Source organism: Cariama cristata, unplaced genomic scaffold, assembly GCF_000690535.1.
Source record: "Cariama cristata isolate BGI_N322 unplaced genomic scaffold, ASM69053v1 scaffold8279, whole genome shotgun sequence".
NCBI lineage: Eukaryota > Metazoa > Chordata > Aves > Cariamiformes > Cariamidae > Cariama > Cariama cristata.
This window is the reverse complement of record NW_009633988.1, coordinates 12,939-24,209: the sequence shown is the minus strand read 5'-3', so window position 1 is coordinate 24,209 and position 11,271 is coordinate 12,939. Positions and strand designations below refer to the sequence as shown.

Here is an 11,271-nt window from a genome sequence, read left to right as displayed (position 1 = left end):
TCCCTTTTTCAAAAAATGCTTGGAGGCATAGCTGCTTTGCACACTATCTAGTTACTGACCTTTGTTAATGTGTGAGAGCTAGGAATTAATGTTTGTTTTATAAAAAAATCCATCAACTTCCATCCTTTTTTGTTTCATTTCTCTGAGGCTGTAGTGTTTTAAATACAAAATGAAGGTGGTGGTGTACTGAGACTGTAGATTAACTGGCAACTTTTGGATTCTTTCTGCAACTCCTAGATGAAGGGAGAGAACATGTTAAAGAGGGAATTGTGGAGGAAGAGTGAAAAATGAGGTGAAGAGATAAGAGGATAAAGTGAAAGAGATCAGGTGTGAGTCCTTTTCCTGTGGGTTTTCCTGGCACCTGACAGCTGCGGTGAGCGTGCCCAGGATTTGCTGAGCTCCACAGCAGCCCAGAGGTGAATGCCGTGAGCCGAAGGGACACTCGCTTTCTTCTCCTTGACAGAGACGGTCTGAGATGAACTCTGGGGATCACAGAGGAATGGAGAAAAATCCTGTGCTATGTTAGCCTATCCTATTTTTAGTGACAAAGCAGTGTTAATCAGGTGTGTTATTTGTATATTATTTATATATTACATATCTAACAACTAATATTTATTCATATATGTAAATATAAATGTAAGTATAGACAATATGTGTATAAACAACATTCTTATCATCCTTGCCAGGAGTATTGTGCTTAAAGGAGTATGCTTCCTTAAATGATGACATGACCAGCAATCCCACTGTGCTGCAAAACATGGTAGAAAGAAGAATCTACACCAGCAAAATCTGTTGTCCTCAAAGCCATTCATTTAGGAACATGCAGCTGTTTTGCTGAGAAAGCACAGGGGTCAGATTAGGGAGACGGTAGGTGGAAAGAAGTTCCCCATTTTTGAGTGTTAACTTTCTTTGTTTTCTCCTTAGGGGATATGGCATTGGCGTAAGGCTGATTGATGATTTTTTAGCTCGTTCAGCTGTGAAAAAGTGCCGCAGTTATTCTGAAACCGCAGACATGATTGCACAGGTAAATAAGATTTGCATTCTCTAGAGTTTCATCAGCTCCAATAGTCTTAGCTTTTCCCTCCTCCTCTATCAGTTTGCTCCAGAAGAGTTACCTACATTTGCTGCTATATCATGATTTTCGTATCAAAACCCACTCATGCCCATAATCACACCCATGCGTCCTTCGGGTGAAATACAGCCTTTTCCTTATCTACATCTTCGTGTCCACTAGTAGTTCACAGAGGCTGGCCTTGAGAGGGGACATCAGTTTCTACCTCTGTAGCATAGTGCTACATCAGGCTGGGAAAAAACATTCAACGGAACACAAAAAATGTGATGTTTAGTGAGATAAGAATTTTGCGAATGGTCTTGATAAACCCACGGTGGTAAGTTTACCACAAAGGAGCGTCGGAACCGCAGAATTGGTTCACGTGGGTGTTAGTTTTATGTCTGAGTTGAGGACAGAGAACGCAAAATGGGATATCACCCGTGAGAGGCTGCCAACCCCTGACCTAAACTGACCTTAAAGGCAGTTGCTAAGCTGAAATTAAAATTCTTCTATTCCTAGTAGCCTATGAGGCATTTTGCCATTAGAAGAACGAAAAAGTTTCTTTTTGTTTGCTGCAGCTTAAACTGATTTCTTCTACTCTTGCCAGAGAATCCAGCAAAGGACAAAAAATGATCCAGTTTTAACAAACTTGAAATCATATATTCCCTCACCTTTTTTTTATATAAGCATAAGCCTTAACGATCTCATACAGATCTGAAACTTCTATGCTCTTACTCCTGACATCTGAATCTCCTCAGCATCTCCATAATTATCTTAGATGCTTTTTAACTTTAAAAATGGTAATATTAGGAATAAGCTGCAGGATTTTCTGCAAAAGGATGACTCAATGGTAGTAGAGAAGAACCATAAGAAAGGAAAATGAGAGGAATATTTTCCTGACTACCCACAAATCTAGTAATAAAATGAAAAAGATAAAATCAGAGTGGGTACTTTTGCCTTCTTTGATGGAAATTTCCCTTTTAACGAGTCGTCATTCACACTACTGTCAGACAAGAAAGATCTAGGAGGAAATTTAGTGGCAATACATGGGTTTCTGAAGATTTTTGCCCCCATGGGCAAGTCAGATTTCCTGGGGAAGCTCAAAGAGAAATCCATAGGATGTCCAGCCCCTTTAGACTGCTAAAGGAGGTGGTCGTTCATCGACACTCAGTTAGCTCAGACTAATTCCTGCTCAGGTCGTGGCGAATGATCCCTTTTATCCGTTATGATTTTCAGCTATGAAGTGTTGCCGATGAAGATGTGCCTGGCCTTTCCCAATGGCAAAAATTAACCATACTTTATAACAAAGAACTATTTGCTAGGAAGTCGTTTGTTTTAAGAGGAGAGATCAGGACATCAGTTAATTGAACTGAGTTTCACTTCCATTGGCTCATTTTAGGAGACAAAAATATGCCTGGCATTTTTTGATTGCTGCAGAATTACCAGCAGTGTCAGCTAATTGTGAGCATTATGTTTAACCGCTGACTGCAGAACTTGGAAACAGCAGGCGTTCAATACCGTGAACTGAGGCACCAGTATGTGCTGGTCATACAGGAGTGCCGTGGTCCAACGTGTACATGGAGGTTGTCAGGTGATGGGTGATCCTGCTCCCATTAACCAGGTCAGAAATACCGACGGTACATCTGACTGAAATGGGGGGACAGAAGCTACGTTATCATTCCAAAGTGGTTGTCATAGAGGAACTGATGGCTCTTGCAGAAAGAGGGAAAGGACCTCTTTGCACTTGCTGTCACTCGTAAGGCTATAAAGTGGACACGTACACAGCACACACCTACACCATCGTCTGCCAAAGTTTAAAACAGAAGCAGGTGAAATTGCTAAAAGACAGCCAGATCCCATTAGATCAGAAAAGAGTGGAAACTAAATTTCTTCCTGAAGTATGTTTTGGAGCCTCAAATCCAGATGATGTCTAACAAAGCTCCTCCTTTGGAGGAGCTGAGCCGGGGTAGAGGATCCATTGGAGATGGTGAGAGCAGCTGAATGAAAACCACGAGACAAGCAGATTTTCAAGCACTGTATTAAAATACACTGTCTCATTAAAAGAATGATCTCAGGCTGCAAAATCAGGTTTTTGTTCCCTTTTATGTTCTTCTTCAGGTGGTATTTGTACTTTATTTTCTCTGGATTTTCATGTAGAAGCCAGCTATCTGGTTTTCTGGGTCTTATTCCTCATGGTTCCCTTATTTATAAATGCGTTAGTACAGTGAAACATAATTTTTAAGTACAGGGGATTCAACAACAAAATACAGTGAGAAATTAACCATCGAAGTAAGGAAAAAGAGACTATTTCTCTGCAGGCTGTACTTCGAAAGAGACTTACTGAGAGAAATAAAATTAGTTGGAAAGACTGGAACAAACTTTAAAGCACACAGTCTCTCAAAAAGACTATTTTTAGCAAACTAAAAGAGGAGTTTTGTGGTACGAATATAACCTTTCTGAGGCAAAAATGTGACATGGAAAGCATTCTCATGTTTCTTTGGCAAAACATTTTTTAAATAGTCTGCAAGCACATTTGTCTGAGGCACATGCCAACAAAACATTTGTACAACGACCTAGCAAATAACTGCAAATACGCTGTTAAAGTGATGGGTTCAGAACTGCACCGCTGTTTACGTGACCTCTTTGACTCTTCAGCAATCGCGTTCTCAGCCGGGAGAAAGTGCTGGAATACTTCGCACTAACTCTTCTGAGGCTCGAATCTGTTAGAGGGTGAGTGTGGAGAGTAAAACCGGTTCAAAGTTAAAGTAATTAAGGCAGTTAAGCAGTTCAAGTAGTTAGAGCCAAACGTCCTGTAAACATAGCTGTTGTCCTGCAGTCCCTTGGAAAGCAAAGGAGAAGTCTGTGAGATCGGGCTGGGGGCGTTCCCTGGGGAAATGGAAAGAGGTGAAGGAAAGGAAAAAACATAAAAGAAGGAGTACAAAGCCTGCTTGTCTCACTGAGAAGTTAATACCGGAGGAAAGATGCACCTAAGGCAGTGACTGAGGTCTTAAAACTTCAACCACCGGTTCAGACTGCAAAGCCTGGGATTTACTGGTACCTTATACGGGACCGGAGAAGGGCCAACAAGTTTTGATGATGAGCCAAAGTGAGTCCTTCTGCGCTGAGTTCCTGTGGTGCTCACCGGCTGCTCGCGTTGGTGCGGTCACTTGGCATGGTTACGGTCGGGACTGGATAGAAAGAGGTAAAACTGGCCGTGTAAAAGTAGGCTTCCTGCTCGCTGGCTAACTGGGGTAAGAAAATGAAAAACAATTAAGGAATGCAATTTTATGAACAAAGCTCAGTTGAAGAAGTAATGTCCAAAACTGGATTCAGCATTCGGATCTGAGTGTAACTGAGGATTACTTTTGAAACGAGGGTGAGAATGTTGCTCTATAATCCTACAAAATCAAATTTTTCCTTCAATTCCTCCTCATAAGACATAGACATCATTGATCTGATTGAGAGAGATGCAAAACATGAACAGCTTCTGGTTGTAGACCTAATCCTAGAACAATGTCACCTTCCATAGCACCACGTCACCTTCCGTAGCACCACGTCACCATGCCCCAGGAGATGTCTGTGTGTGCTACGGGTGGGAGCAGCCGGGCCATACCCTCTGGTCCACAGTGAGCGAGTGCTGGCTCCCAGGCTCCCCAGCTGCGTTAACACAGCGCCGTGCCTACGGATGTATCCCTTGCTGAAAAGCAGTGGCTGGAGAGATGGGCTTGATTGCTGCTGAATGCGGCAAACGTACATCTCTGCAGCTGCTTATAGAGAGGCCCTTGGGGACCACCGGTGCTGGGGTAATCCAATCATGTCACCCCCAAGGCCAGAGTTGTAGGACAAGAGATGTGATTCCCCTTCCCATGGGAGATCCTGCTCCACAAGGTCCCTATATATTGACATATGGCCCCTTTGAATGTCTGACAGAAGCTGGCAGAATTTACAAGGCAGGTAAATGCTGCTTTTCAGCTCTCCACAGTGAGGGGAAGGGATGCAGCAGGTTGCTGTGCTAAGTGGTAGCCAGTAAACTGAAAAATGAAGTGCTGCACTGCAAAGAGTAAAGAAAAGTTTGTGAGTACGTGGAACCAGCAACAGATGGCAAGACCTTTAAAGCATCCTGCTCTTCCCAAACACTGACTGTGGAAAAGTACTAAGAATGAAAAGTATGCTAGCAAAAATGTTATTTTGGCTGCCTTGTCCCTCCTAAGCAGATTAATTCTGGTCCTTCATTAATCTTGTTATTATGTCATCTAAAATTATGGTTTCAGTTTTTTTAACAGTCTCTGTTATCACTTTGCAACATGAGTTACACATACAATGTTTTGTAGTGAAAAGTCCCCAGTAGTACATAAAGGGACTGATAAGTTAGCGACCTCCTAAATATTTCAGTAATTCTAGGCTGTATTTGAGCACCATCAAAGTGTTAATGAAGTATATTCTTGCTGCTTGAGAGAGATGGGATGCTGGTTGAGACTTTGAAAAAGGGGCAGTGGTACATTTTTGATTCTGACTGCATAGATTTCTGGTTTGACATTAAGCAATATATAATCCCATCGAGTTTCAAGTAACATTTTCAAAAGAGAGATTTTGCTTTATATGGATGTCATTTTGATGGTGAGCTTATGTACACATCTAAATAGATATTCTTTTTTCTTCCATTTCATACAGATAGAAATGAGACAGATTTATGGATGCAACTTTCAAAACTATTTGTTTTACTTCCCTGTCTTTTGGAGTCACAAAGAAAGATTGAAAAGACCTTTGTTTTACCCTCTGAGAAGTTGTGTATGGTAGTTTTAAAGGAATTTCCGTCCAGTTGTAGCCTGCTTTTATAAAAAAAAGTTTATATTTATTCATTGAATAACTTGTCTATGTACTTAAATTATTTTTTTCTGCTGAGACTTTTTTACAATTTTCGCTTTATAGCTTTGCGATTTTGCCTTAATTTGGTGCTCCATTGCAAACCAGCTACTGGTTTTGCATAGTTTCCATGCAAGTTCTCTTTTAGATAGGAAATTTTAACAATAGAATTTGGACAGATTTGTCATACTGTAATGCAAAATACAGCTGAAACTAAATTGAAAGCATATGAGGGCCTAGCACAGTTAACTAGTTTTTGTTCTGGTAACAAAGACTTGAAGTTTGACAGAGCAGCAGATGTGTAGTGGTAGAAGAGTGAGGAGACTTTAAATGAGAAAATTGGAGGAGAAGAAATGGTAAACAGAGGGACAAAGCACAGAGAATAGAGCAGAAGGTTCCTGTTTATTTGCGCACTTATATTTTGGCAGACATCAGAGTTAATGCAAAAGCTAAATTTTCCAAGAGAAAATGTTGATTCTGCTGTTTGGGGTTTTTTTCCAGTTTGTTTTGGATAGCATTGACAATAGTCTTTGCCTCTTTCGGAGCTGCCATGGTAGCTGTTGAACTTTAATTCAAGGACAATGTTGATACAAAACAGCTTTTGCAATAGCCACTTGAAGGACAGGGTTAAATTTGCCAAAACCAGATTCCAGTTGAAAGCATAGGGTCAAACTGGCTTTTATTTTTGTCTGTTTTTATAGAGGCATTCCAGCACCCACATGGCAAGTACATTAAGGCACAGGCATTTTGGTAAGACAACAGAGAGTACGCAGCCCTGGAAGGAGGGAGGGAGACTTCAGCTCCCACCAGGCACGTGTTGCAGCACCAAGGGTCCAGCAGATGCTGGTGGAGGTGCCAGCCATGCTTTTGCCTCTGTGTCCCAGCTCTTACATCACAGTGGAGACCTCATCCTTACATCAACTCCCTTGTTTCCCATATTCCTTGATCAGCTCATTAACCTACTTAGCATCCTCCCCTGTGCATCCCTTCTTGCTTTGGGTTTATGTGGTACCAGTGCAGAAGGAGGTGCAAAGATGGCTTTGGGATGGGAAGTCTGGCCCCGGCAGTGGGGACCCCCTCTTAGGTGGTGTCTCCCCCCCTTTGCCTGTAGGGAGGAGGTGAGATGGGGCTGGGTAGGAGATGTTGGGGTATCTCTCATAAAGAAAGAGAAAAGCAGATAAATGGGAAGGGACGTGTACCCTGGAATTAGATAGTTGCCATACAAGGAGAATCCAGGGTATGGTGTCAGACACGTCTGCTGTCGTGACTTTCATTTTGGCAGTGTTGGGTCTGTGCTTTCAGCTGCAGCAGGTACATTCAGGCATATGACATGTTCTACGTCTGCTGCAAAGTTGTTCAGCTGGGATAAAAAACTTTGAAACATTTGCTGGAAGACCACAGGTTCTTCAAAACACACAGAGAAAATTCTAAGCAGAGAGTGGAATTAGCTCTTGGATTTTATTTCTTGAAAGAGTAATGGTCTGTAAAGGCAGATAAATGTATTTTTCTGCTGAAGAAGCACAGTGAGTATGAGAACAGCTGGGCAGAGGACCCAGGTTTGTTGATAAGAGCCTGATTCAAGCAGAGGAAAAATACGATTCTTCAGAGGCTCCAGGAGACTGGCAGTGAAACGCTGCGTAAAAGCCTGCCCAGTCAGCCCAGGGAAAGAAACTTGGCGGAAACTTTGTTCTCCTTTTATACAGTGTTTGCAAAGAGTCTGGACACCCCGCGTGAGAGCGGCATGGTGAATTCCGGGTGGGTGAGGTAAAGCACGGGGCTCTGGGGCGAAACGCCTTTGTCAGAACACAGACCGAGCAGTCGCCTCACCCGCCTTGGTTCCTCTTGCTCCAGGCAGGAGTTTGCGAAGATATGCAGAAAAATGACCATCAGCCTGCTGCAAAAATATTTTCTTAAAATGTGGAATTTCCTTCCAAGCTCTCTGTCGTACGCTGGCTGCAGGCCCAGTACAAACAATATTGCATAGCTCTACAGGCTGCACCCAGTGCCCGAAACCCACTCAAAACAGGAGCTTTGTGCTCGTACAAAGATAAATTCTCAGTGGGAGAAGATAAGTACTCTACGGAGACAAAATCTCAGTGATGCATTTTCATTATTGTAACAAAGCACTAACAGCAACTGATTACGTTTCAAAATAGCGTGTTATTTTTTAACAAAAGCACAAAAATGTCAAACCATTTGGTAATTTCAGGTTCTTGGTACTCTACATGTTGTCTAAAAAATTCCCTGGCACCTCTCTGTCCATGGAGGTCACTGCCCCACATCCCAGACAGATGTCTCAGGGACTAGAAGAGCAGGGCCGTGCCTCAAAACAACGCTGTACTGGCAAATGGCCTGGAAGTGACCTGGAAGCAAAACCTTTACTTTCTGTCAGAAAGCCACATACATCTTCTACTATTATATTCACACCTTTTAAATGGTGTCACTTTATGATAGTCTCAATTCGCGTAGGAGGAGCATACTATAGTGCCTTTTACCTAGGATATTGTTAAAACCCTCTTGTAGAAGTCATTATTCATCTCTTTTTGCGGTCAGCTATTGATGCGGAGCCAGTGACATCAGTAGAACATGAACCATGAGTGCCACGGAGGACTGCGACCTTTTCACTGGTGTAGCGAAGTAATTTCATTCCATCCTTTTGGAGCAAGTTTGTAACTGGGAGGGAACGTGATGAGGCAGAGAGAGAGGCCGTTGTGAAAAAATATAGAGATGAAACCATCTAGAAGGATGCTATATTAGCAAGAGATAGAAAAACTGAACATATGTTTGATCTACGGTATTTCACTTCTGTCTACAAAGTCCAGCATTGTCTCTCTTCCCTCATTGATTTCTTTCTGGCCTTCTTCAACGAGCCTGTGGATTGTGCTGTAATGCTGTTTGCTACTGCTGAAAGAGTAGAGCTGGGAAGCATCTTCCCACGCCTGAAAAGCTGGCAAGGGAATCGCTTCTGGTTCCTTGTTCTCAAAAAAGCACTTCAGGTTTCTCTCGCTCAGCTTGGTGGCATACAGCTGGAAAATCTTCTCCAGTTGCTCCTTCTCCTTCTCCGCGTACACCCTCCAGAACATCAGCTGGAGGTGGCTGACTTTCGACTGGCAGCTGGCACAGCAAGTGGTCAGCAGGGAGAGAAGAGCTGTGGTAACTATCACACACCAGCCTAAAATCTGGGAAGACAAAAGAAGTGAGTTTCAAGTTAAAAAGGCCCAAGTGAAAACGCTACTTAAATCAAGAGTGTCTGACGGAGTGACCACACGTCATTTGGAGGGTCTGCCGCTCCTCTTGGGACCCCACTGCGGGGCTCATCCCAGTTTGCAGTGGGTGCCTGGCGTTGGTGTTAATGGGGCGTCCGTTTGGGGACCCAAGGGAAGCAGAGGACGTCAGGGTTGAGGCTTCTCAATAGCGCTCATTTTGATGTCTCTTTCTCAGAAAGGCAAGAGCCGGTTGATTTTTACAGTCGAAGGTAAAACGCTCAAGAGACATTGGCTTATACCAGAGTCTGGCTGCCCTCCCATCCCGTTTTATAACAAAGGGAACTCGGATAACAACAGCTGAGGAGACCCCTCCAGCGCAACAGCAATGGCAGGTTCGGGGACAGATGATCTCCAATCAGACCTCAACTACAAGACGGTGTTTGAAGAAAAGTCTAAGAGAGGTCTAAATGATCAATCAAATAATGTTAGGGCTGAATAGAGCCGTACAGAAAACAGGAGGGACCCGAGAGCAGGAGTAGTGTCTGGGTAATTTAGAGAGGATACTGATGAGATTTTATTGCAAAACTATAACCATCTGGCACGTCGTGTATTGGAACTGCTCGCTGAATTCTGTTACACGAAGGGAAAAGTGCGTAGGGAGACTAAAATATCACAATCGCTAGATGGTAAGTGGTTTTCTACCTCCCCTAAGAGTAAAATAAAATCACCCAGCAAGAATTAGGATTAAGACACAATTCTGAATTGTGACAAACTACAAAACCAAAAAGTGTAACTAACTTTTGTCCCAAATCTATCCCATATCAATCAACCTTTTAAACTGTGAGCATTTTTAGATGTGTTGTTTTCAAACTCCTTTTTAATTAAAAAAAAAACCAACAAACCCAACAACTGCGTTAATTAGCTAACAGGAATATAAAAATGCTCTTGAATTTAAAAAGGGTTCCCCAATTCTTTTACCAGGAGATTCACTGAAATCTACGCTATTCTTATGAACTCTTTTTTACTTTGATAAATCAGCCCTTTGTAGTGGAAAATCATTTTTATGCCAAAAGTGGTTTAAAATTACCTTCTTGCCCACTCCTGTGAGAATGCCGGGAGGCGAGGGCATGAGAAAGAAGAAATAACGTGCGCAACGGCAGGTCAGTGTTGGCACTGGAATAGAGCCAAATTCATTACACACTGGTTACAAATAGTTGCTGTATTTTCAGAGAACTTTGGGTTTTGCTGAAATATGCTTTTCCAGCATCACTCAACTTTTCTTTGTAGCAACTTCAGAGTTTGACAAAATTCTGTTAAGAAGATTTTAAAAGAAAGAGCTACTTCCAGGATTAGAGCAAGGGCTGAGGGTGGAAAAATGTGCTTGAAATTGTTATTGTGGGCTGTTCTCCTCTAAGGAGAGCTGAGATGTGAACACAATTTTTTCATGCCTAGTGCCACTGGCCTAGCCAATAGTTTTACCCACCCACTCCACTGCAATGTGTAACATTTGCAAAAAAACTACTACTTGTTTTCAAACAGAGGAACAAATTCCAGTGTGGAACGAATCTAGGTTTCAGAGACCCATATGAACTGGAGTGGATTTCCCATGCTTTAGCGGTGATGGTACGGAAAGCTGCAACCTTTCTCATATGAACTCTCGCACTGATGTTACAAAAATAACTGCCAGTAAAAATCTGTATTTCCCTGAGGGAATACAGAAAGTTTCCTCAGGGAAGTACATGAAACAGAGAAGCTTGACAAACAATTATTCTTAGGGACTGGTATGGGAGAATAGCTTCGCTTTCTTTTATTTTCCAGTCACTTTGTACTGACTGATGATTTCTATGGGTATTTGAGAAACTGCTCTTTTTAGCAGCTTTTCGCTTTCTTGCAGCTTGGAGAATGAACCCACATATTCCCATGCTGTAAACCGAGTCACTGGTCACATACAACTTAAAGTCTTAAGCACTGTTTGTTATTTCCTTCTAAAACTCTCAGATAAATTGCTTTGTCTGCAGGGCAGGCTTTGTCTGCATTCCAGTCCTATCTGCAGGAGGACTTGAAAATAAAACTGGCTCTCGGGGAGGAAACGGTTCCAGGTGGATACAATCGTCGGACAAAAACTTGCTGCCCCTGCAGAGTGTTTTTCCT

General features: G+C 42.5%; 2 protein-coding genes across 2 annotated transcripts in view; one reads left to right on the top strand and one right to left on the bottom strand.

The window, feature by feature from the left end:
* The window catches only part of TRAPPC3L (trafficking protein particle complex 3-like), a 19,334-nt gene that overhangs the window by 4,598 nt on the left and 3,465 nt on the right, over positions 1-11,271 (top strand). The window contains exon 3 of the mRNA XM_009706989.1: positions 925-1,024. Within this exon, the coding sequence (XP_009705291.1) occupies positions 925-1,024 (100 nt within the window). The remainder of the gene's footprint in view (positions 1-924; positions 1,025-11,271) is intronic.
* Positions 8,590-11,271, bottom strand: part of FAM26E (family with sequence similarity 26, member E) — a 4,021-nt gene continuing 1,339 nt past the window's right edge. The window contains exon 2 of the mRNA XM_009706988.1: positions 8,590-9,093. Within this exon, the coding sequence (XP_009705290.1) occupies positions 8,704-9,093 (390 nt within the window). The 3' untranslated portion in view covers positions 8,590-8,703. The remainder of the gene's footprint in view (positions 9,094-11,271) is intronic.